This window comes from Cucurbita moschata, unplaced genomic scaffold (genome assembly GCF_002738365.1).
Source record: "Cucurbita moschata cultivar Rifu unplaced genomic scaffold, Cmos_1.0 Cmo_Scf00007, whole genome shotgun sequence".
NCBI classification, from domain to species: Eukaryota; Viridiplantae; Streptophyta; class Magnoliopsida; order Cucurbitales; family Cucurbitaceae; genus Cucurbita; species Cucurbita moschata.
Genome location: NW_019268523.1, coordinates 2657443 through 2682587, shown reverse-complemented (window position 1 = coordinate 2682587; position 25145 = coordinate 2657443). Strand labels below are relative to the sequence as shown.

The 25145-nt window shown below is 36.6% G+C and overlaps 6 protein-coding genes across 10 annotated transcripts in view; 2 read left to right on the top strand and 4 right to left on the bottom strand.

The window, feature by feature from the left end:
• Window positions 1-1136: 1136 nt before the first annotated feature.
• On the top strand, window positions 1137-5824 carry LOC111445516 (receptor protein-tyrosine kinase CEPR2-like). 2 transcript variants are annotated; one of them, XM_023083943.1, is made up of 3 exons: window positions 1137-1554; window positions 1910-4568; window positions 5265-5824. In XM_023083943.1, exons 2-3 carry the CDS (start codon window positions 2012-2014, stop codon window positions 5636-5638), a joined length of 2931 nt encoding a protein of 976 aa, XP_022939711.1. In that variant the 5' UTR covers window positions 1137-1554; window positions 1910-2011; the 3' UTR covers window positions 5639-5824. The 2 variants fall into 2 exon arrangements, with proteins under 2 accessions (XP_022939711.1, XP_022939713.1); XM_023083945.1 differs by having other exon boundaries at window positions 1137-4568.
• A 1645-nt stretch (window positions 5825-7469) lies between these two features.
• LOC111445530 (adenylate kinase, chloroplastic-like) lies at window positions 7470-10519 on the bottom strand. Its single transcript, XM_023083970.1, has 7 exons — window positions 10140-10519; window positions 9694-9789; window positions 9204-9332; window positions 8997-9131; window positions 8487-8633; window positions 8217-8291; window positions 7470-7861 (listed from the first exon to the last, which is right to left on the bottom strand). The coding sequence occupies exons 1-7, from the start codon at window positions 10329-10331 to the stop codon at window positions 7757-7759; spliced, it is 879 nt and encodes a 292-aa protein (XP_022939738.1). The 5' UTR covers window positions 10332-10519; the 3' UTR covers window positions 7470-7756.
• An 883-nt stretch (window positions 10520-11402) lies between these two features.
• On the top strand, window positions 11403-12127 carry LOC111445533 (protein phosphatase 1 regulatory subunit INH3-like). The gene has a single exon (XM_023083976.1). It carries the CDS (start codon window positions 11521-11523, stop codon window positions 11860-11862), a length of 342 nt encoding a protein of 113 aa, XP_022939744.1. The 5' UTR covers window positions 11403-11520; the 3' UTR covers window positions 11863-12127.
• Window positions 12128-12603: 476 nt separating this feature from the next.
• LOC111445532 (protein EPIDERMAL PATTERNING FACTOR 2-like) lies at window positions 12604-13924 on the bottom strand. Its single transcript, XM_023083975.1, has 3 exons — window positions 13764-13924; window positions 13601-13656; window positions 12604-13418 (listed from the first exon to the last, which is right to left on the bottom strand). The coding sequence occupies exons 1-3, from the start codon at window positions 13867-13869 to the stop codon at window positions 13227-13229; spliced, it is 354 nt and encodes a 117-aa protein (XP_022939743.1). The 5' UTR covers window positions 13870-13924; the 3' UTR covers window positions 12604-13226.
• A 2785-nt stretch (window positions 13925-16709) lies between these two features.
• LOC111445521 (ETHYLENE INSENSITIVE 3-like 1 protein) lies at window positions 16710-20559 on the bottom strand. 2 transcript variants are annotated; one of them, XM_023083951.1, is made up of 3 exons: window positions 20396-20559; window positions 19159-19199; window positions 16710-19071 (listed from the first exon to the last, which is right to left on the bottom strand). In XM_023083951.1, the coding sequence occupies exon 3, from the start codon at window positions 19005-19007 to the stop codon at window positions 17151-17153; it is 1857 nt and encodes a 618-aa protein (XP_022939719.1). In that variant the 5' UTR covers window positions 19008-19071; window positions 19159-19199; window positions 20396-20559; the 3' UTR covers window positions 16710-17150. The 2 variants fall into 2 exon arrangements, with proteins under 2 accessions (XP_022939719.1, XP_022939718.1); XM_023083950.1 differs by having other exon boundaries at window positions 16710-19199.
• Window positions 20560-24015: 3456 nt separating this feature from the next.
• The window catches only part of LOC111445524 (type I inositol polyphosphate 5-phosphatase 10), a 6317-nt gene continuing 5187 nt past the window's right edge, over window positions 24016-25145 (bottom strand). For all 3 annotated transcript variants that reach the window (XM_023083958.1, XM_023083959.1, XM_023083960.1), the window contains 2 exons: window positions 24322-24725; window positions 24016-24222 (listed from right to left, as the gene is read on the bottom strand). The gene's annotated coding sequence lies outside the window, so the exon portion shown is untranslated. The remainder of the gene's footprint in view (window positions 24223-24321; window positions 24726-25145) is intronic.

Genomic DNA, 25145 nt, shown 5'->3' with positions numbered 1-25145 from the left:
TTGGTCGGGAATGACTCGATGAAACTGCACAATGTAGCCGACAGATCAGTACCGTTCTATATACCAAAAAAAAAAAAAAGAAAAATGATGCGAACTCTCCTCCTTGGTCGGGAATGACTCGATGAAACTGCACAATGTAGCCGACAGATCAGTACCGTTCTATATACCAAAAAAAAAAAAAAGAAAAATGATGCGAACTCTCCTCCTTGGTCGGGAATGACTCGATGAAACTGCACAATGTAGCCGACAGATCAGTACCGTTCTATATACCAAAAAAAAAAAAAAGAAAAATGATGCGAACTCTCCTCCTTGGTCGGGAATGACTCGATGAAACTGCACAATGTAGCCGACAGATCAGTACCGTTCTATATACCAAAAAAAAAAAAAAGAAAAATGATGCGAACTCTCCTCCTTGGTCGGGAATGACTCGATGAAACTGCACAATGTAGCCGACAGATCAGTACCGTTCTATATACCAAAAAAAAAAAAAAGAAAAATGATGCGAACTCTCCTCCTTGGTCGGGAATGACTCGATGAAACTGCACAATGTAGCCGACAGATCAGTACCGTTCTATATACCAAAAAAAAAAAAAAGAAAAATGATGCGAACTCTCCTCCTTGGTCGGGAATGACTCGATGAAACTGCACAATGTAGCCGATAGATTAGCATTGTTCTATATACGAAAAAAAAATGATGCAAACTCTCCTCCTTCGTTGGGAATGAATTGATGAAACTGCACAATGTAGCTGACAGATTAGCACCGTTCTATATACGAAAAAAACAAATGATGCAAACTCTCCTCTTTGGCTGGGAATGAATGAATGAAACTGCACAATGTAGCTGACAGATTAGCACCGTTCTATATACAGAAAAAAAGATGCAAACTCTCCTCCTTGGCCGGAAATGAATCGATGAAACTGCACAGTGTAGCTGACAGGTTAGCACCGTTCTATATAAAAAAAAATGATGCAACTATCTTATATTTGTACTTGTACCTTGTAGTGATTAGAGATGCAATTTTAGAATTCACGTCCAATAGTAATTACCGAACAGTAATGATGAAGCAGCCATGCTGTGGCAGCTCGATGTTCGATAAATTCTCGTCCCTATCTCAACACAAAAGCACTTCACAAGTCGCCAAAGTTGGTCTCTCTCAGTCCTCTGGCTGCTTGCTTAAGTTTCCTTACCTGTTTTGCATGTCTCTTCTTTCTCTCTCTCTCTTCTTGCTTTAAGTGCTTGTTCTCATTCATTATGGTAACGTTCCACCAGAGTGAGAGTAGCATGTCCAAGGAACTTCACTTCTACTCATAAGTTCCTTTCATTTCTTCTATAATCTTCATAATTTCTTACAATTTTCCCAGCAACCAAACAGCAGAAACCATCACTTTCCCTTCTTCTTACCCAAAAAAGGTATGGTGAAAGCTTTCTGTTCTTCCTTGAAAGACCTACAATAAGAAACCCATTAAGATTTGTCAGAATTTATGGTCTGTTTGAGAAGGAAGATGGAAAAACAGTAGAGGATTCATGGAGCAAGATGAAGTAACTTCCTGCAGGTAAGATTTAAAGATGAGAAAGCAGTATGTCAATATATGGAATGATATGCAAACTTTTTCTTTCCACTTTCCTTCCATTATGAGCAATAGTTTTGCTATGAGTGGCTTTGAAGTAAATCTCTTTTCTTCTTTTCTACTAATCATGAATATCATATATCAATTATGGAGAAAAATCAGGCAAAAATGACATCCTAACGTAACTCTGTCTCCTCTTACACAGCTGTTTTTGTTTTTGATTTTCCTTCTTTGATTCATCCAAAAACAAACACTGGTTTTGTGTAATATGTTTCCAGATTTATGAAGCTTCAAGGTTGATGATTTGGGAGTTTTTGTTATTCCTTTCCTCTGATTTCAGGTGTTTGGAGTGTAGTCGAATGGAACTATCCATCATGGATTAGATTACACATAGATTGAGGATTCTCAGCCTCCTTGAGTTGGCATTTTAGTCTCATTTCTAATGGAGAAGAGCCCAGTTTATCCCCTTCATTCCCTGTTGATCTTTCTCTTCATTTTGAGTCTCTTTGTTCCAAGTTTGCCTCTTTCGACCGAGACTCGAGCATTGCTTCGTTTCAAAGAGAATCTCAATGATCCGATGGGGTTTCTTGATTCTTGGATTGATTCTGAATCCCCTTGTGGATTCTCTGGGATTACATGTGATCGGGTTTCCGGGAAAGTCGTAGAGATTTCCTTGGAAAACAAGTCGCTTTCTGGTGAGATTTCTCCATCTATTTCTGTTCTGCAAAGTCTCACAATACTTTCGTTGGCCTCAAACCACATTTCTGGGGAGCTTCCCTACCAACTGATCAACTGTAGCAATATTAGAGTATTGAATCTCACTGACAATGAAATGGTTAGGAGGATTCCTGATCTTTCTCAGCTGAGAAAATTGGAGGTTCTAGATCTATCAATCAACTTCTTTTCTGGCCCATTCCCAATCTGGGTTGGAAATTTAACTGGATTGAATTCTCTGGGGCTTGGTGAAAATGAGTTTGAGGCTGGTGACATACCAGAATCAATAGGAAATTTGAAGAACTTAACTTGGCTATATCTAGCAAATGCACAATTGAGAGGGGAAATACCAGTCTCTCTCTTTGAATTGAAGGCCTTAGAGACAATGGATCTTTCAAGGAACAAGCTTTCTGGTAACCTCTCCAAGTCAATATCCAAGTTGCAGAATCTGAACAAGCTTGAGCTTTTTGAAAACAAATTAACTGGAGAAATTCCACCAGAGATTTCAAACCTTACCCTTCTGCAAGAAATTGATATATCTGCAAATAGTTTTGATGGGCAGTTGCCGGACGAGGTTCGGAACCTCAGGAATTTGGTGGTTTTTCAGTCATATGAAAACAACTTCTCAGGTAAGTTCCCTGAAGGGTTCGAAAATATGCAAAACCTTATTGCAATTTCAATCTATAGGAACAATTTTTCTGGAGAATTTCCAGCGAACTTCGGCAGATTTGCTCCGCTCCTCAGCATCGACATATCTGAGAATCAATTTTCAGGGAGCTTCCCCAAGTTCTTGTGTGAGAATAGGAAGTTGCAGTTCTTACTTGCTCTGGATAATAAATTTTCAGGTGAGCTGCCACTTTCTTTAGCTGAGTGCAAATCACTGCAAAGATTCAGAATCAATAATAATCAAATGTCTGGCAGGATTCCAGATGGGGTATGGGCTCTTCCTAATGCAAAAATTATTGATTTTAGTGACAATGAGTTTACTGGAGTTATAAACCCAAACATTGGTCTATCGACCAGCTTGGGCCAATTGATATTGCAAAACAATAAGTTATCAGGTAACCTTCCATCAGAGCTGGGCATGTTGACAAATTTAGAGAGGCTTTACTTGAGTAATAATGACTTCAATGGAGAAATACCTTCTGAAATTGGTTTCCTCGGGCAACTTTCATCATTCCACCTGGAAGTAAATTCTTTGAATGGATCAATCCCATTTGAGATTGGAAATTGTAAAAGACTCGTGGACATAAATTTTGCTCAAAACTCTCTTAGTGGTAGCATTCCATCTTCATTTTCATTAATCAGCTCTTTGAACTCGATGAACCTCTCACGCAACGAACTTACAGGTCAAATCCCAGAATACTTGGAGAAAATGGAACTAAGCTCGATAGATTTGTCGGGAAATCAGCTGTTTGGAAGAGTTCCATCCAGTCTTCTAGCAATGAGTGGAGACGAAGCCTTTTTGGACAACAAAGAACTCTGTGTTGATGAAAACTACAGAGAAAGGATAAATACCAGTCTGGTTACTTGTACTGGAAAGCATAGGCAGAAAGGGATGCTTGTGGATAAACTTGTATTTTTCAGTATGATAGTCTCCATCTTGGTTTGTGTATTAGCAGGGCTAGTGTTGGTAAGTTTTAGTTACTTGAAGCACAGTGAGACTCGCCTGGAGACCAATCAGGAACAGGACCAACAAGGAGCTCCAAAATGGAAAATTGCATCATTCCATCCAGTGGAAATTGATGCAGATGAAATATGCAGCTTTGAAGAAGACAATTTGATAGGGAGAGGAGGAACGGGAAAAGTTTATCGGTTGGATCTGAAGAACAATGGCGGTACAGTGGCTGTTAAGCAGCTCCGGAAAGGAGATGAAATGAAGGTTTTGGCAGCAGAAATGGAGATTCTGGGAAAGATAAGGCATAAAAACATCTTGAAGCTCTATGCCTGCTTAATGAGGGAAGGATCTAGTTATCTAGTTTTTGAATATATGACTAACGGAAACCTGTGTGAAGCACTTCAGAGACAGATCAAAGGTGGACAGTCTGGATTGAACTGGAATCAGAGGTACAGGATTGCATTGGGAGCAGCAAGGGGAATTGCTTACTTGCACCATGATTGTTCACCACCTATAATTCATAGAGATATAAAATCAACCAACATACTTCTTGATGGAGATTATGAACCAAAAATTGCTGATTTTGGAGTTGCAAGAGTTGCAGATCAGTTCCTAATTGTTTCTGAGCACAGCACTTTTGCTGGCACTCACGGTTATCTTGCTCCTGGTGAGTTTTACATCTTTCCAATCAACCTCCCCATTTTTTTCCTCATTATATTTTCCTTAACATGACCTTTCTCTCTGCAACAAAATTTATATCCTAACATTCATACATTAATAACTAGTTAAAAAAACACTTCATTCACGGAAGTAACAGCTTAGTCCCTAAACCTTAGTTTATAATGATGTACATTCAAAATTGTAACAATCTAGTCTCTCTGAACAATTTATTCCTATATTTAACAATTTGTAACAATAAAACAAAAAAATTTACATGCTTAGATTGATAAACTAATTTATGGATCAAACTTGTTCATAAACTATAAAGACTAGTTCATTTACGTAATAAAAAATGATACTTATATCGATGAAATTTATCACAATAGAGACTAAACTGTCATAAATTTGAAATTATAGTGACTAAATTGTTACATACTAAAGTTTAGGACTAAATTATAAAAAAAAAAATTAAAATCTAGGAATATCAGTTTAGAGACTGAACTGCTGATTTTATGAAGTTGAAAGACCAAGGTTTCATTCTGATCAACTTGGCATCTTTCTTCTTTTGTAAGAAGTAACTCGAAGCTTAACTTGTTTCTGCTCTATTGATACAGATGTATTGTGTTTTTTGTTCAACATTATCAGATTCAAGTTGAACATGAAAATAAGACGAACTAATTTCTGTAACAACTTTCCTCTACAGAGCTAGCATATACTCCAAAAGTTTCAGAAAAGAGTGATGTGTACAGTTATGGTGTGGTGCTATTAGAATTGATTACTGGAAGGAGACCAATAGAAAATGAATATGGAGAAGAAAAAGATATTGTCTACTGGGTCTCAACACACCTCGATGGCCGTGACAATGTCCTCAAGCTTCTGGACATCAAAGTTGAATCTGAAGTCGTCCAAAATGACATGATAAAAGTCCTGAAGATTGCTGTACTTTGCACAAGAAAGCTTCCATCACTTCGCCCTTCAATGAGAGAGGTAGTGAAGATGCTGTTAGACGCTGATCCCTACTCTTCTTCAACGTCCCTGACCAACAATTCAAATAAAAACAGTAAGGATTTTGTTTAGTTCTTCAACAAGAAAGTAAGATTAGTCTTTGCTGTAATGATCAAAGCACTTGAGATTTTTGCGTCCATAACCTGTGCCCAATTAGCTAGCTCCGAATTTTCAGTCAGACCTTAGCATAAAACTAAGGATAATATATTTGTCGAGTTCATCAAATGAAGTGTGCATAAGAGAATTTTCTTTTTTGAAGACAGCTAAAGTTATCTTCCTCACCATTTAAAAGAACAAAGTTTCTGTTATATGTAACTACATGTGCTATCAAGAACATGTTCCAACTTTCAAGTTGGAAGTGTCACATCAGAAAATTATCAAGTCTTGTATTTTTACCGATCAAGAGTGTAAGTGAAAATTTACAATATCCTTGATGAGATCACTCCGACCGTAGAAAACATGGAAGAGATCATACTGCGTATGAGAAATGGAATTAGATGCTGCTTTTCAACAATCCATCCACCAACCACCTCCCTGCAAGCAATGGTGTCAATGTGAATATCTACAGGCATGTTTACAACAAATTTGATGTACGTTTCAATTCTAACAAACAGCAGATTTCTTGGAAACTGTGTGTTAGATCCAACACACCATTCCCTTCTGCACGAGGAGCTCTTGTTGTCCTGCAAAGAAAAGAAGAGACACATGGGCAAGAGATAGGAGGGATCAGAGAAGACAAAATGAAAAACCTCCACCTCACAAGCCTACCTAAAGATCTTTCAACCCCACTAAAAAATGATATTATTCTTCTCAAGTCAGGCCCCAACAAATCATAAAACAACACGCCTTCCACAACACTCTTTCCTTGTCACGAACGGGACAGTACATCAGAATCTCCTTGATCAACGAGCGACAGTTCCTGATACGCACCCACACAACCCCAAACGAACTAGAGAACTAATTCTAAAACAAATGAGTAAACTGACAGTCCCATAAGAGATGGTTTAGATCCTCTTCATGACATATGCAAAGAACAAACTATTGTAGCCAAAGTAAAAAGATTTATGCCGCTGGATATGATCTTATGTGTTCACTCTCCCATGCAAGATTCTCCAATAGAAGAATTTACTTCCTAAGGAATTTTAATCTTCTATATAAAGAAGATAAAACTAAGAGACTCAGAATGGAAGAAAGAGGAACAAAGAAAATGGAAGTACAAGTGGCAGGAGAACCCCTAATAACAGAAGAGGGTTCCAGACTCTCACCTCCATCAGTATCTCCTATTGTGTTCTTAAAATAGTTACAATCATAAATTATTAACTGCACCTACCACCAAAAAAGTAAGAATAATTTACAATTGTGTTAAAAGTTAGAACTAATGTTTTTGTCCCTCAAATAATACGCATTCCTTATTTTGGTCCCTAAAATTCTCAACCCATAACATACTATCTCAACTCGCTGAAATAGAAGGAGAGACCAGAGACTTACATCGAAAAGTATGGGGTTTTCCCCCTCTTTTGGTTTGTTCTTCAAGTCGTGATCTTAATCCAAAAGAGATGCTACAGTCTATCAAGACGCAACATTTAGTATTATGTATGACAAGACATCTAAGAGTAGGAGGTTTCTCAAACCATTTTTTCAATTTAATTCAATCAAACTTATTACATTATTAAAAGCTGATAATCTCAACCTATGTAAAGATTCCAAATTAACAGTTTATGATAGGTAATTCATCTCTTGATGACATTTGCTTCAGTGATAATTTTCTCCATTACACAATCAATCCAGTTTCCATTCAACTCTTACCATACAAATCATCGAACACTACAAAATCAAAAATCATATGCTTATCATACAAATTACCTCAGAAAATGAAGCAGAAAGTCCTAAAACTTCATTGCTCTTCCTTAAAATTTCAATTCATTCAATCATTCTATTGATATTGCTCCATAAAGTAAGAAGAAAAAAAATAAACAGGTTTTTCTCGTCTCAAGCCACCCCATAACTACATAATGCTATTTTCACATGTTTATTGCTTCTGTACAGAGCCATAGTACAAATGCAAAGTAATAGATAGGGAACACCTTCCCTACCCACCGAAAGAAAGAATAAATGATAACAACAAAATTCCATTTGACAAGAATGTAATCTCACATACTGAAAAGGGACCTAACCATGGTGCACAGTTATCTATGCAGCAAGAGATTCTATAGCATCCTTTCGTTGCTCTAAAAGTCCTGCTAGCAATCTATCTATTTGATAAAATACATCTGTCTTTGGTGCATTTCCATTCACCTGAGGAGGAGAAAATAGTTCATCAGTAGTATTTTTCTTATGAGAAACAACATTTACACAAGGATCCAAAAAAAAAAAAAAAAAAACAAGCCCACGAGTAGGGAGAATAATGAACAAACCCACAAAAAGGGAGACCACTGAAGGACCTCGAGTATTGTAAGTATTATATCGATTAACTGATGCAGAATGATCGAGTCAATTGATACTTACTATACAAGTCAGTAATGTTTTTTTTTTTTTTTTCTATAAGAGGCAATTTGATTGATGTTTGAACTTTACAACAGCCATTTACCCCAGACTTCCTCCAAATCTCTCTCTCTCCTGAATGGTGGATGATGGGGGCTAGATTACATACCTTCACTGTTACATCTTGATACATGGAAAGAACATCCTCCACATTCTGGTGATGAGTTTTCAATCTCAGCCTCACCTGAATAAATTCAATTGCAGGGAACACAGTCAATACTTCACCCACGTAATTGTTCGGAAACAGGAAAAAATAGAATATGGAGATTAAAAGGCTTGCCCGTGAGTGATCTAAACAAAACCTTATGAAATATATACACCACCATAGAGAATAATTTGAAATGATAGACCAAGTTAAATAAAGTATTGAAGAAAATACCTTTTCTTCAGTGTCATCAAAGCGCTGTGTAAGTCTGGCAGCAATTTCTTTAGTGTCAGGTGGAGAATACTTCAAATGATATATCTTACCAGTAACGGGATCCAGTCTTCTTCCAGCAACTCTCTCAACAAGAATTTCTTCTGGGACCTTCAATAACACGAGAAAGTTATTGTAAGTTCTGGACTTGAAGCTCTGATAACATGTTGCTTAAGACTAGACAATAACAAAAGCTATAATCGCCTTAGCATACAATTCACAGAAGGTAGCGGCATTTTCCTAAAAGTTATGCTGGTCCACTAGACATCACTAAAAATTCAAAATACCAAAAATCAAGATCATATCTGCACATGCAATCCAATCAATCTGTCGACATTGAATTCATATTTTTCTCCTGATAGAAACCCAACCATAAACAAAGAACAATCAGTACACATCACTCCTCAGTGTTGGCAATTCAATGTAAAAGTGCAAAATTTGAAATTTCAATCAGCATCAATAAACAACCCTTACTTCAAGAAGAATGAAAAGATCAGGCTCAAAGCCAAGTTCCTTAAGAGCAACTGCTTGAGAATGACTCCTGGGATAACCATCCAAGAGCCAACCATTTTCCTGAGAATCAGGTTGCGACAGCCGCTCTTTTACCATCTACAAGATACTGACAGAAATGTTACAGATGAAAATTACCAAATGCCAAAACAATATTATAGATTTTCCTACCAGCACAACTATTTCATTAGGGACTAACTGTCCTTTCTCCATATACTCTTTTGCTAGCTTCCCATTTTTGCTGCCACTATTGACTTCTGCCCTAAGTAAATCTCCAGCAGCGATATGCACCAAACCATACTGCACATAGGAGAATGACTTGATTCAATCTGCTATTCTCCACGGGCAATAAAGAAATGATAAATTTATGGGAGCACAAGCAAAGATTGTAGGTTATTAAGAAAATGGCAATAACAAAAAATAAAGTGTTAGTGAAGAGAAAACAGATAGGTTCGGTCAAAACATATAAGATTTCAGAGGATATATAGGCATCAAGAAAAATGGAAATAATACAACTCCAATGATTTGGGAACTAATCAATTTCAACACACATTGAATTACACTTCATACTCTTTTTTCCGCAAATAATAAAGCAAACGAGTACATTCCAAATCAGTAAGAGCCAAGAGAAAAGAAATGCTTGGCGGAGGCAATTGCTTACTTTCTGTGTAATAAGTTCGCATTGTGTGCCTTTACCGGAAGCGGGAGCACCAGATATCATGACTCTGAGAGGCTCTGGTGTTGCCTGAGACGTAACCTGCCAACATATACAAACAAGTTCAATCGAAAAAATTAACAAACCACACAATTAACCAAAACGTTGTTGGGATCAAATGGAGTGAGTTCCCGACGATCAGACTAGAACATTGTACATACTGCAACTAAAACGTGTTTAGTTGTAAATTAAGTTCTAGAAATTAGCAAGCAACTCCAGTTTACATTCTATTTGTCCCGGAGTTCACCAAAATAAGTAAATGAATAAATACGCATCCTGCTTTCATTCAATTCGACTAAATTACACCACTAACACTGATAACATTCACTGCATGCGAGATCAATCGCCAAGCCAACTCGTATTAAAAAAGAATAAAAAACATTGGATCATACAGTTAATGCACGAGAAAACGTAGCCTTCAGTGAGGGAGAAACATCATAACACGGGAAACGTAAGGTTCGACAGTGACGAGTATACAAGATTGAACTGTTCGAAACGTGAGGGAGATGAACTGATTGCCGTTGCCTAGAAGAAGAAACTGGATTCGCGTATCCAACAGCGGTGAAACTGGAATGGAGCGCCATGGTAGAGCTTCCTCCGCCGCTATTCGTCGGAAACTTCGGCACTCAGAGCAGCAGCAGCAGCAGCTTCACTCTCTCTCTCTCTATCTCTCCCCAGTCCACACCGCCGCGCCCTGGATCTCGATTTTATTATATCATCGAAGCGAAACGACCGCCACTTGCCCTTCACTCATTTTCGTCCACAACCTCAAAGCAAATTCGCCATCCAAATTTTGGATGTTTAATTCATTCCTTCACCAAATGTACGATATTTTACATTAAAAAATTATAATTAATTACGATATTTTAAAATTGAAGATTTAATATTTTGTTATACATAAAAATTTAATTTTATGACTATAATATAAATTTATTGACCCATTAAATATTATTTAAACCTCAAGGACGATACAAATTTAAAAGTTTATATATTAAATTTGTGTCTACAACTATATATGTTCGAAACTCTGAATAAGATTTTTTTCCCTTTCGCATGACAACGTCTTCTTGCTACGAGGACGTTGCATGAAGTAAGACTGCTCCTCCGCATGATCGAGTACCCGTAGACCCACTTGATCAAGTACCCGTAGCTTTGTCAACAGACCCACTTGAAATAGGAGTATCGTCCCTTAGTTCTTAACAACCTCAGGAGCATGTATGCACGATAGTGGATTCTTTTGTTGTTTAAGATCCCCTTTTAATAGTCGTAGTATTCGTATTTAATTGAAAGGGTATTTTTGTAATAAAAAATTAAAAACTCGTATAATTTCATTCGATTAATTCAAACCTTTGATCGACTTTAAAATATCATATTATAGACGGTAAATAAAATTGAGTGTAAATACGTAGTTTTGAGTTAAATTCACCGACCAATTTAGCATCTCAGTTGACCTGAAAAAGAAAAAACTGAATAATAATTTACTAAATTAATTTCTAATTTTTTAATATATATTGAAAATTCAATTTTTTTATATTTACCATAAATTCGTAATTTTTTTTAATATAAAAAAATTATTTGTTTAATTTTAAAATTTAGATAATAATAATAATAATAATAATAATAATAATGGAATATTCGAATATCATTGGCGGCGAGGTTCGAGATACGCGGGAACAGATTCTTCGGTTTGGTGGGGAATTAAAAGGAGAAGCCATCGCAGCCTCTGTCTTTCTCAACAATTCATATTCCGGTAACTGATTTCTTTGCTCAGAGATGGCTAGGGCACCGACGACCGCTGCCGGAGCGTTAACGGCCTCCTCCCCTTCACTCACCACCACCGTCATCTTGGCCAACGGATCCTCTTCCTCTCAGCCACCCGAAACCCTAGTGCTCCGTCTCAATCGGAAGAAGAAGAAGGTCTCGTGGAAGGAAGGGACCGTCGACAACGAGTTCATGCAGAAGAAAAGCTCGAAGAAGTGCTGTATATTCCACAAGCAGAAGCCCTTTGACGAGGACGATAGCGATCAAGAGGATGATGAGAATCACCATCACAGGGATGGAGGCCCTTGCTGCTCTAGGGGAAACGGCGGGGATGCTTCCAGTAGAGTCAGTTGATAGTGCGGATTCTGATGTAAAGATGATGTTTCGAAAGGTTATTGAATTTGAGTGTGTGCGTGTTTCTTTCTTTCTTTCTTCTTTTTCTTCTTATTGAATCGGATTGGTTGTCAGATTATCTCATTACACTCAATTTTTTCGTCGAAGTCACCGATATCAGAATCTGCTCGACGAACGATACGTTATTTAATTCGAATCATCGTAGGTGGATGTATATTGGTCACCAGTTTACCAAATGAAAGTTTGCATTTCGTTTCTCGATTTCGATCGCCTGGATAATCGTATACGTTCTTGATTATTTTTGTTGTTGTCATGAATTGGTTTTTCCTGCAGTTTATTTGGCCAGTAGCGGCTATAATTACACGGGAATTTCGTATTGATAATCGATCCCTTTGTCTGCTATCATTCTGATTCGGGTAGATTGGATTTTCGATTGGATATTGATAGATATGATTCTCTCACCATATTTCCATTGTCAATTGCCAGCTTTTTCAATGCCTAATAGTGAGCTTGAGATCTAAAAGTAAAACCCATTTGATATAGAATGTGTGTTGAGTGGTTTTAGTTTGTGCAGTTGTTTAATATCTGTTTGAATTGCATAATCTCTGTTAACTGTTGTTTGCTCTATATGACAGGACACTCTTCCGTTTGTTTCTCTATTGATCAAGGATTTTTCTTTTTGCTATCTGATAATTTCCAGCCCAATTAATCACTTTCTTGATCAGATTAGCTTGTACCTTTAAGGCTGTAACTACCCCACTGATTGTTTTATTTGAAAGTCCTCTTCTGTAGATGATAGTTTTCAAAGACCACGAATTCCCATAGCAATTGGGATTATGGATTGGGATCTGTTGTAGGCGAGAAAATCACCCGTCTGATCGAGTAGTTTTTGACCATATCCATACGAACTCTTCCTTATTCCTTCCTTCGACCTGAAGTGAACCGAAGTTTCTTGAGTTCATGCAGAATGAATATGTTTTTGGGGTTGAATTGAATGAAGTTTCTTGGTTTGTTTTGTAATCTCCATTCAACTTGGAAACTTAGAAAGGTAGGGAGCAGGATAGACCAGATCTCATTTCAAGTAGAACTAGAACAAAGGAAATGATATTGGACATGAACAAACTAGTAAAAAACCGACTTCTCACTTCCTAATTGAACTTCCCGATGCTTGAAAAAATTTGTTTTCTGAGTTATTTTCTTATACGGAATGATCCGAGTACAAGGAGATGAACCCAAATGAAATCAACAGAGATTATAGTCTCAGTCTTCAATGTATCCTTATAGTCACCACATCAGTGCAAGTGCTAACCAAATCATTAATTGCTTTGTTCTTTGCTGCATTCTCCTCCAGATTGAATTTATGCTCAATTGGAAGGTACGTGATAATATTTCCCTTTACACATGCACCTGTAGACAGTGGGACAGGACTCTGCAGCAGAGCATTTGAAGCTCACCATCACCCTTTTGCACGGAAAACATGGTCCACATGCATGGGAACAGTCTGGGAGGCTGGATCCTGTCGGGTATAACTCCATACCTAGTGCTTCAGTTTTTTCCTGCACAGGCATACATGACAAGGAAACTGAATTAAAGTTCTTTCCTGTTAGCATGTTGTCATGGTTCGTCTTGTTCGTTGAGCCTCTATTATTCATGTTTTTCCTATTCTTGTCTCAGATATATTTATTTTCTCACAAAATGTTCGATACGAAGTGGCGAGGAGACGAAGAAAACACAGTACCTCGTGGTGCGTTGAGCTGCCTACTGGTCTGTGAGTATCTTCTGCATTAAAGCTCACTGAAATATCATACACTTAAAAGGCTTAGGGATATGAGTGCATTTTCCTAGCAACTAGAATAGCAAAATAAGTTGACAAAAACCACATAGATGATGATTTTTCTTACTGTGATCCCAGTGAGTCGATGCATCAAGACGTCTTCCAATCATTAGTATGATGAAGAAAATCCAGAAAAGTAGAGAAGTTTGAGCCACAAGTGGGAATTTCTTCATTGCTGTTTGATAATGCAAAAGCCAAAAGGATATAAGAAGTGGTAGAGATGCTAAAGGAGGAGAAATAGACTGCAAAGTTTGTTGGAAATGTTGGTGACAGATGGTTTAGTATGCAGTGGGCATTTTATGGTGTAAAAATGGAACAAAGGTTAGTTTTTAATGTAGGAAGAGGTACATCTGATTCACCTCACATGATCCACGGCCCATTTTGAAGGTTCACATGTTTTGGCAAGTAAACTCAACACCTTCTGAAACTTTAAATGAACTGTGGCATTTGATCTTATACGTACGAAGGTACATATTTTTTACTCTTATAGATCAAATTTTCAATTGCTGAATCTTTGGGTCTGGCATTTTGAAAATTTAAGAGCATTGTCCCTTGTCATGAGTGGATTTATCTTCCCGACGTTGTGTTGCCTTTTGCTTGTATGCCATATAACATCGCTTTCAAACTCCCTTTTAAAATCTCTTTGTCTTTGTTTTCTAAAACCTTCTTTTCAAATCGGGGTCAAAGGCTTGAGCAATACGTTGTCCGGCCATAGGTGACGTGAACACAAATTGGCTTGACTCACTTACTGCCGAGAAGAGAAGAAAAGTGCGATTGTGACAAGTGGATACATTTTTATCTTCATGTGTTGTGTTGCAATGGTAGGTAAATACATTTATAGTCAATGTGGTTTCAGGTGTTGATAAATGTTGCATCCCATAGAGGTGGAGGAAGGTTGAAAATCATTTTCAAGTCTAGCGGTCGTTTTCCAGTTGGATATTATTGCCAACAACGTAAGATTGGGAAATTCTGTACATGTAATTGAAGCTGCTTGAATTGTCTATGCTCTTTTCCAGATAAATGGAATGAAATGAATTTAGTGCATTTTCTGTTTGGTGGGTTTATTTGTAAAAACAATATTCTGATTATGTTTGGATTTTTAGTGTTCTTTATGATTTTTAATTTGCTACCGAACTATAAACCAATTCTTCGTTTTCATCCTCCTGTTTTTGCAGATTTTTCTGGAGTTCAAAGGTCTGGACTCTTGGGCTGCTTTTGGTCCCATATCTTTTGGGTTACGTTGATTACATTTCTTTATGTTATTTGTACCCGTAACGGGTTTATAGATGAGTGCTGTTGGAGTAGTTGGTTTGGTTATGAACCTACGTGCCGGAATCACTTTGAACTTAGAAAAATGGTTGGGACAACAAACATCCAGCTCGAGAAGGGAAATCGACTGACAGAGGACATTTCTGTTTGTGGATTCCCAACCAAAGGCAGCATTGCACTCTAAGTGATTCTGTAAGTAACAATCAGTGTGTATATGATATGATTATGAACGCTTTGTTAAGTTTCTTTCACCCCTGACCTTTTCAGCTCTCTTTTGTTGTCTTTTGAGGGAGGGGTGAAGGGAGGATTATAGTCCAAAGTGAATGGGAAATGGGGAAATTATTTGGGTAAAATGGTTCGTTCTCTCTCTTGTTGTCTGTCTAAAGAACAAAAGTGCAGTAGGGTTTTAGTTGCTACACGACAGGAGAAGTTCACGTGTAGTGTAGTGCAGTGGGGGAGCAGAAATTGAAGAACACTCCTCCCTTTGCTGCTGCCATTCAATGAACTTCTGCTATCAGTTTTACGACGAACACGACTCTCCCCAATGATATAATATTGTCCACTTTGAGTATAAATTCTTATGGCTTTGTTTTAGGCTTCTCAGAAGGCCTCATATCAATGGTGAGAGTATTATTTGATTATAAACCTATGATCATTCCCTAAATTAGCCGATGTGTGACTTTCATTATCCAACATCTCTCATCGAACAAAGTACGCCTCCTCTTAATCGAGGCTCGACTCTTTTGGAGTGTTAGTCATTTTTTACTATGCCTTCGAGCTGGTTTGACTCCTTTTCTTTTGGAGTCTTTTGTTCGACATTCGAGGAAATTCAATCTATTGACATGACTAAGTTTAGGGCATAGTTCTGATACCATGTTAGACAAATACAACTATCCACAATGGTATGATATTGTCGACATATTACATGACCGCATATGAAAGAAAGCTCGAGTAGGAGCAGATCATCCAGCCTTGAAAGAATAGTTTAACCCTTGTCTACAGGAGAAGGAAGTGAAGGATAGAAAACCAAAGCTAAGGAAAGGAACGGAAGCCAGCTTGTAAGGAATTTAGCTCTTGCATTACCTTATGATGCTCTCATGACTTTCATTATCCAATAATATAATTTAGAGAAAATAAATAAATAAATTATACCCCTTATTTATTTAATTATATCCATTAAAAAACTTGACAAATAATTGTATTAATTAAAGCTCAAAACTTTCGTAAGAACTTTGGAATATAAATTAACGTTTTTTTTTAAATTTATTTATCTACGGATAAATGAAGTTGTAGGTTTAAATGAAAAAGTTCAAACGCAAGATATTAATTTAAGTTTTTTTGAGAATTTTATCTATTTCTGAACATTTAAAACGACAAAAAAGTACCCAAACTTCCAATTTTTTTAAAAATTCAAAGATTTACTAAAATACAAAATACAAAATACGTATTAGACAAAGTTGAAAGTTGAAAATACGAACTTCAAAGTGAATTAAAAATAATAATAATAATAATAATAACAATAATAAAATAAAAACAAGAAAAATTCATCCCCTCATCATTTAAATCCAATTAACTCCTTGTTTGTTGGCTGGTTCACAATAAACAAGCACCCCCAACCAGATGCATGAATATGCCAACTTGAACCCCTTAAAGCTCAAATCCCTCATTCATCCCCCATACCCATCTTAGTAATATTGTTAAAAATTATTTAAAAAAAAAAAAATCAAATGCATGAATGTCACAATAAAGCAAATTCAAGAAAAATATCCAATATAGTATAAACATTCAAAAGCAACAAGTACGTTTTAAGTTCCCAGAAATACACTAATAATAATTGAGAGCTTATGATTCCTCTACTACTGAACTCGCCTTCTTTACTTTACTACTACTACGACTACTACACTCGGTAGCATTATATTATTATATCATCCTACATTATGTAAAAGCGTCTTAATAATGTATGTAGCTGCAGAATAGAACCATCCAAACACACAAAGCATATGTTATGTGTATATTATATATGTGTGTGTGTGTGTATATATTAAACAACTAGCATATAGATAGGAAAAAGTTTCACCTTCTTTAGGGCATGGCATGAAGATGGCCTTTTCCTTCTCCCTCTGAAAATATATTTACTTCCGATCATTGGTGCGATCAATGCGAGTTGTCGTACACGACTTTGGCGTCAAAGGTACCACAAGGGTGTGTCTTGCTTGGGCAATGGTGTGTCTGCTGCTGCATAATCAATTGATGCAAGGTTAAAAGGAGAACCAAATCTTAAGTCTGGGATGTTATCGTTGGGATACATGCTGAACGGAGAATCAAATGCTGCCGCCTTGTATTCTTCGAATGGAAGTTTTGTGGAAGAAATGTCGGGGTGCTGTATTGGCATGTTATTTCCCACGATCGCTGCTTGGCCATACATGTTAATGTCGACTTGGGGTTGGAATTTTGGCAGCTGTTGGTTGGGATTGTGGTCACCTCTAGCATCGACATTACCGGGATTCAATGTGTTCTTGTCCTGTTGAAGGTTAGAATCATAGCAACTCAGAAGGTCCGAAATCATTTTCTGGTCGTCTTCTGGAAGTCCGAGTCCTGATACCCTGAAGGGTGGAGTCGGGTTCATTGACCGAATAGGCAGTGGCTTAGAATGGTTTAACGATGGAGGAACTGGGGATGATGATTTGTCACCATTAGTTTGAAAGCTTGGCATGCTAAATATATGTGAAGAATCATGCCTAAATGGGCAATTCAACTGGTGGTTGTTTCTTGAAGTCCTGTCGAAAAACCCGAGGCGCTGACTGTTATATGGGCATTGAGAATACTCGCAAGTATATAGCTTCTGATTCATTATTGTAATCGACTCATCTGTCAGCTGCTTCCTCTTTCGACTAAGGTCCGAATTGTTCTCCATGAATTCTTCCTTAATCTGAGTTCCCACAGGGGGCATCACAAGCCTCTCTCTAGGTCCAGGGGCACCCATGTTAAAGAAATTGAGATCGTGGGGTTTGCTTTCCCCTGCTTGGACATTTGGTTCATCTTCTACTCCTTCAACATCGTAATCACTAGAATCACTGATCAAAAGAGATCCGCTCCCACATATCGGCACAGGCGGGCATTTATCAGGATACAATTTCCTAGCCAAAGCTTCTTCCTGGTTCACAATTGCCAACCATGTGGCACTCTCCTTTGCAGTCATCTTGTCTTGCAAACATTTAGACTGACGAACGAGCTTGCGAATCTTCGCAATATCAGGTGACATATGCTTAATCACAGCAGTAAGAACGCTGACTTTCCAAGCCTTCTTCAGATCATGGGGCTTCTTATAAGGGGGTGGCCCCTGATCGTTAGGTAGTCCCAATTCAGGCCACCATTCCTCGTTTCCGGTGGGCCACCACGGTGGGGAAACTCCCTTCTCCAATGGAAAACGCCTTTGGGGTGGATCGCAGTGCTGCATCAGAGCTGACAAAAGTGATCCAAGGGTTGTGTCTTGGAGCTCTTGTAAAGTATGAGGAGTGGATGTCACTGTATTGCAGTCATCATTGTTCCCAGGAATTGCATGTTCAGCCTGATATTTGGCAATAGCTGCAGGACCGTTTCGATCGAATCTGACTTTCTCTTTCCACCAGGCACGAAGATTATCGGACGCTCCGCTTACTGGTTTTCCTTTCTCAGGAATGATCCCATACACAAATCCTTGAGCCTTACAGACCTCCATCATTTTCAACATATATTTCAGGATGCAATCTTGAGCCCGAGACATCTTCTTCCTTCGGGCTTGCTCCTGGGATTGACGCTGCTTTGAATTGTCAGCGCTTTCCTTCTCTTTGCTTTGTTCCTTGAGTCGCCTCAAAAGCATTCGGTCTCGCCACATCCTTCTCTCAAGCTCATCAACATCCAGCTCTTCATCACTGTAATCTTCCTCCAAAGTAGCCTCAGCTTCATGCTCCCGAGCTGTCTCCTGTTCCCCAGGAGGAGCTGAAAAATATTCAAGGTTTTGGCAAAAGCTAATATCTTCAAAGATTCCCATGTTGTTCATCATTGGAACAAACCACAGCAACAAAAGAAATTAATTAAACCCCAATAGCGTTAGCTTCAAACAACTTGCTTGAAGATGGGATTGCTTTCTTATCTAAGCACTGTCCAAACAAAAATGATGAATTCGGCGATTTTAAGATCCACAGAATTTCACGTTCTGGCAAAACATCCCAGAAAATCGATCATTCAACATATCCTGTAAAAAAATTAACAACTCAATAATCGGTTAGAAGCTCAAGTGCTACCTCAAGAAGCAGGATTACTTTGAAAACAGAACACTTGAAAAATAATAATAATACTAAGTCAAACTCATCATATAAAATAAATAAAAGAAACGAAGCGTAGAAGAAACAACAAGTATATGCACAAGCGAATCAAAACTATAAATTATATATTTTCAGCCTGGGAAAGAAAAAAAAAATCATTCATTCTAGAAGAGAAAGTCATTTAATCACTTGATAAAGAAAGAAAAAAAGACAGATCAAAATATATTATGTAAGAGAGAGAAAATCAAAAGATGATATAAAATCGATCCAAGATTCAATTATCATAAGATGTATTTTCAACATAAAAAGAAGAAGAACAAGAAGAAGAAAAAGAAGAAATCAACATGAATATGAGACTGCAAGTAATTCAAGCGTTCCTAATTATTCGCTTCCAATACATACCCTCAACAATAAGATTGGAAACTCTGCGTGTAAGAAACGCCACATTCGATCTGCGTATAATCTTCAACCAAAGAATTTCCAGCAAATTTATCCGTCTCTAAAGCAAAACTAAACTAACTTTATGACCAAAAACAGAGATAGACTTAATACTCCACATGAATTTATATTCACGCCGACTGAAACTCCACTTAAATAACAAAAGAAGACGGCCTCCGCAGCCTTTAGATCGAGAAACTCGGAGTCGATCAAAATCTCATCCCGGAACGAAGAGAAATAGACGACGACAATCAACAACTAACATAATGCTCAAAGGCGTGGAGGAGGAGAACTAGTGGCATAATTTGCAATGAAAGTCAGCAATACATACCAGACGAAACGCCTGTATTCATCAAACAACATGCCGAAAAAGCGCATAGCTCACCCGATAACAAACAATTCAGAATGAAAAAGTATCCAAAAACCTCCAACCGCAAACTACGGAATGGATAATCATAGCAAGAGATCAACACAAACTAAATCAAAAAAATAAAAAAACAGAAGAGTTACATCCACAACAACAACCAAATTTGATTGAAAAACGAAAATATACCACAATTTCAAACTCCAGTAATCAAATTCACATATCAAACCAGTAGCAAAACCAAAAACAACAAAATCAACCAGCAAAAACTCACGAAATAGTACAAGAATTACACTCTTATCATTTCCAGAGATTCAATTTTACCTTCCATAAGCCATTGAAAATCCTCTCCCTCTCCACGGAAACTCATCAAACACAGAGAAAAGAGAGAGAAACGTAAGTGACGGTGCCGAAGCTTTTGTTATTATCCTCTTCTCTGAAACTAGAGAGAGAAACAGAAAATGGTGTGGGTCCTCAAATGAAAAAGACAAACAGTAAAATTCCAGGGGAGGAGGAGACTCAACATGATCTCCAGTATTTAACCGTAGTTAGGTTAACGTTTCAACCCGCGGTTAAACCTCTTAAGAACTGCCGTTTGGAATTTTGCATGTGAGGTAATTTTCCTCTGTTTCGTTCTCATTATATAATCCATGCTCTCACTTCCAGATTCCGACACGTGTTCCATATGCTCCTTTTTTTTCTTCTCTTAATTAAATTAAATTTATTTTATCCAAATATTAATAAACGTGCGAGGCGACTCTTCGCGTTTCAATTTATTATTATTAATAAAAGGCACCGCTTGGCTTCCACGCACCCAATCATTAATTATAATTCCGAGTTTTAATTAATTTCCAACGTTAAATAAATAAATAAATAATATTGACTTACTTGGAAAATAATTAAAAATAAATAAATAAATTATCTAAAATGCATTATTATTATTTTTAAAATAATCGGCTAAAATTCTACAAAGAAAATATCTGGAAAAAATTATATAAAAAAAAAGGACCGTACGGAACTTACTATAAATGTTTATATTTTTTTGGGAAAGTTTTTAGTGTCAATAAATCTTTGAAGGATTATTATTCCATATAACAAATTACCTAATATAAAATAGTCACCTAAAACTACAAAAATAAAAAATAAAAATTGTTGGAAGTGACGTCATAATTTTGAAAATATCTTATATTAAGAAAATTAATTATGAAATAAAAAATATGTTAATAGGCAATTATGGTGTGAAAAACAAACTAAATTGAATTAGGAGATAATTTTTTATCGTGATGAATTAAAATTAGGTCGATTTTGACTCATGACGTGTTTGAGGGACATATAGTGAGTAAATGAAATCATCTAGAGAGTTGACTTTGTGAACCTCGAATATATGAAAAATATTTTTTTAATTGAGTTGACCAATTTCATTTTTTTTTTTTTTAAATTAAATAGTAAAGGGGAGAATAAATAATGTATATATAATTAACTTAATTTTAATAATTTTTGTGACAAAACAATTAAATAATAAAATATTTTTTTATATTTAAATTAAATAATAAGGCTCGCTTCGTGGAAGCAGGAAAAAGTCTCAACTTTTATTTTTTGAGGGTTGAAAAATAACACAAAATTATAATAATAGATTAATGGTGGGACCCACTCGGCATGCAGTGACACGTCAGCTTAATATATATATATATATATATATATATATTTCTCGAACAAAGTATAACACTCGAGTCGTCTCTTGAATAAGTATTTATCCGTCTACATGCGTCATGCTGCACTCTAGATGGTGAGAGTCTAATAGCCGAAAGCATCACTAGCTTACGCTCTGACTCGAGTAGTATTGGGCACGTGGAATCTCGTGTGAATTAGCAAACACCATCTTGCAAGGCTAAATACTTCTGGGTGACTGTAATAAAGTAGTACCGTACGACAATACGACTTTATTTTTATAATAAAAAAATAAAACCTAGTCAAAATACGAGCACATATCACATCGATTAACAAGCGACATATTGGTTTTTACTCTTAACGAGGTTAAACACGATTAAACCCGACACAGCTACGTGTTAACCCGTGAATTTAATAGCTACCTCGTCACATAATCTCTCATGGATTATGATGATGAATCCGACACAACTATATATTAAACCGTGAAATTGATAACAAACAGCGAAACTTATACAATATTATAATATGATTTAAATAAAATTTAGAAGCTTAGTTAGATATTTAATCACGTAACACGTGGCAACATTAAAAAGAGGGTTAAGGAGGTTTAATTAAACTAATATAATATAATAAATAAATAAATAAATTCATGTGGAGGGTGTGTTTTAGTGTTACTTTTAAGAGGTTTATCACGTGATTTCTATTTTCTTTTTATTATTATTATTATTTTTAAAAATTTATCCACTTTAAACAAAAGCCACGTCACCAAAAATAAATAAATTAATTAATTAAAAAGCGTCCCTCTATCCACCGACGTTATCTGCTCCGGGCCCACCTTAAATTCATCTTTTTTGTAAATTAAAATAAAATAATAAATTTGGATAAAAATTTATGGGCATGCAATTTTTAATAATATTTATAAATTAAAATTGTCGGAATAAATATAATTTAATTAGTTTAGATATATATGATTAATTAAAAAAGCCTGTAATTAAATATTTAACGTTAGTTTTAAAAAAATTAAGAAATATATTTTTTATTTTATTTTTTATTTTTTTTCTAATTATACGTATATGTTTGTATAGCGTACTTTAAAAAATTTTCAAAAGTGTATTTAAATGCGAGTGGAAGTCCGCAGCAGCCGCCGCTTTGACAAAAGAGTGGGGTCCACAGCCCACGTGTGGATCCTTTAGTACTAATTGTCTGGATTTGCCGCGTGTCAAGTGGGCCCCACCAGTAATGGAAGACGATGGGAAGTCTCCGTAAAAGGTTGGTCAATGGTCAAGGACTTGTCCATGGGCGATGTGATCGCATTGAAAGGGACCCTCCCCCGTATATTGTTTATATCTTATCATTGTTTTCTCCCTTATATTTTAAATATATTTACTAGGGTTTTTTTTTTTTTTTTTTTCCGAAAAATAAAAATAAATAAATAAATAAATGTCGGTTGGTTCGGTTTCATGAGAGTTGGCCGATCGATTCGATTTTGATTGATTTAATTAATTGGATTCGATTGCACGTTGTAGCTGGTTGACTAAATTCGGTTAATTCGACCCGACACTTTTATATATTATTATAGCATGTCACGTCACCTAATTTTTGTAACGTCAAAAAGTTTAATATCTTCGGTTTTCTTCTTCTTAATTAATAGGTTTATCTTGAGGGAGTCCCCGACTATTACAAAACTTTAATAAATTTTTTTTTTTGGTATAATTTCACATATTTTTAAATAAAAGAAAATATCTCAGTGTAATTTAAGAAATACTGCATCATCACCCGCATGTTTAAAACCGTGGAAATTCAAATGGTGGTTTTTTTTTTTTTTTTTTTTTCCTTACGACCATACATTTGAAGAACGAAATGGTTATCAAACGAGACCTTAAGGAGAAAGACACGTGTTCGTGTTCGAGAATGATTAGAGTTAGGTAACTTTATAAAGTCCAAACAGGCTAGCCCAATCCTTATAAGGTTTGGGCCCTCCACACTATTTGGATCAGATTTTGAGCCATTCCTCATCCATAAGATTGAGGATTACATTTAGGTAACCTTTTTTCTTTCCTGTGTTCTTGTTGAATGGTCACTAACAATGGCCTACATCAAACTTGCTCTCATCCTTGTGGATAATAACTCATCAACCTTCTTGTTGGAATTCATCAGCCTCTCATCTGATAGAACATTTGAAGTAATTGATTGATCGAACATGGATCGAGTTGGGGTCGTGGAGCTCAAATGATAGAACGGATCATCATCTTCGTATAAGTTTCGGATCGAGAAACAGATCAAAATGGTAAAACTTGATTAACATTGAGATTCTACACATACACACAAGAAGTTCTTGATGTATATCAGTCAGTTCTACTGTATTTCTATAGCTATGAATCTTGTTTCTTAGTATATAAAAGAAAAAAGAAAACTAAAGTAATCTGTTTCTTGTTCATCTTGATGATCCCTCTAAGATTTAGCTTCTTAACTCAGGCTTCATTCTATCCCCAAAACAAAACAAAACAAAACAAGAGAATCTATGAGTCAAAACTCGAACATTAACACAAAACAGAAACCGAACTAGGATTCAGAATCATTACCTGTTTTGTGTTGGATTCGGGCCGCTACGAGGTATTCGGCGAAGGCTGGAGGAAGTAGACGATGCTGTTTCATGGAGCTTTCGAGCTGTGAGAGGAAGAAGATGAAGAACATCAACTTGATACAGCGACGACGACGACGTAGAAGCAACCCGAGGAACCGGGAGGAGCAGTCGTGCAGCTTGAGTTGGAGTGGGAAGAAAAGACATCAGTAGAAAAGAGCAGAGAATTGGAACCAATGATTTGCAGATCAAAGGTTTCATGTTTTTTTGTGAAGCTCTGAGAGAATCAATGTCTTGTTTGTCTTGCAACTCCAACAACTTGGACTGCCTCCCTTATATAACTTAACAAGTTTTCAACTTTTGTCTTCAACTGCCTCCTATGTTTTCAGGCCACACCCTTGTATTCTGTATATTTTGCAAACCATACCCTAGTATTAAAGGAAATTTCAAAGCATACCCTTTTATCAGATAGCTTTGACAAAACCAGACTCATTTGTACTACTATCAAGACAGTGATTTCAGGGGGAGGGTTGGATCTGCAAAGTAAATAACTCTAAGGGACCGATTTGCAATTAATCTAAACATGAATAATATGTATTATCAAAGACAGTGACTTCAGGGGGAGGGGAGGGTTGGATCTGCAAAGTAAATAACTCTAAGGGACCGGTTTGCAATTAATCTAAACCAGACTCGTGTATAATCAAGACAGTGACTTCAGGGGGGGTGGGGATCTGCAAAGTAAATAACTCTGAGGGAGTGATTTGCAATTAATCTAAACCAGAATAATATGTATTATCCAGACAGTGACTTCGGGGGGGGGGGGGG

Coding starts and splice junctions, on each gene's coding strand:
- LOC111445533 (XM_023083976.1), top strand. CDS start 11,521: ATGGCTAGGGCACCGACGACCGCTGCCGGAGCGTTAACGGCCTCCTCC.
- LOC111445516 (XM_023083943.1), top strand. CDS start 2,012: ATGGAGAAGAGCCCAGTTTATCCCCTTCATTCCCTGTTGATCTTTCTC. Junction 4,569..5,264: donor TCACGGTTATCTTGCTCCTG/GTGAGTTTTACA, acceptor TTTCCTCTACAG/AGCTAGCATATACTCCAAAA.
- LOC111445521 (XM_023083950.1), bottom strand. CDS start 19,007: ATGATGAACAACATGGGAATCTTTGAAGATATTAGCTTTTGCCAAAAC.
- LOC111445530 (XM_023083970.1), bottom strand. CDS start 10,331: ATGGCGCTCCATTCCAGTTTCACCGCTGTTGGATACGCGAATCCAGTT. Junction 9,790..10,139: donor CGTTTTCTCGTGCATTAACT/GTATGATCCAAT, acceptor ATATGTTGGCAG/GTTACGTCTCAGGCAACACC. Junction 8,292..8,486: donor TTGATGACACTGAAGAAAAG/GTATTTTCTTCA, acceptor GAATTTATTCAG/GTGAGGCTGAGATTGAAAAC.
- LOC111445532 (XM_023083975.1), bottom strand. CDS start 13,869: ATGAAGAAATTCCCACTTGTGGCTCAAACTTCTCTACTTTTCTGGATT. Junction 13,657..13,763: donor ATCGACTCACTGGGATCACA/GTAAGAAAAATC, acceptor ATGATATTTCAG/TGAGCTTTAATGCAGAAGAT. Junction 13,419..13,600: donor GCAGCTCAACGCACCACGAG/GTACTGTGTTTT, acceptor ATGCCTGTGCAG/GAAAAAACTGAAGCACTAGG.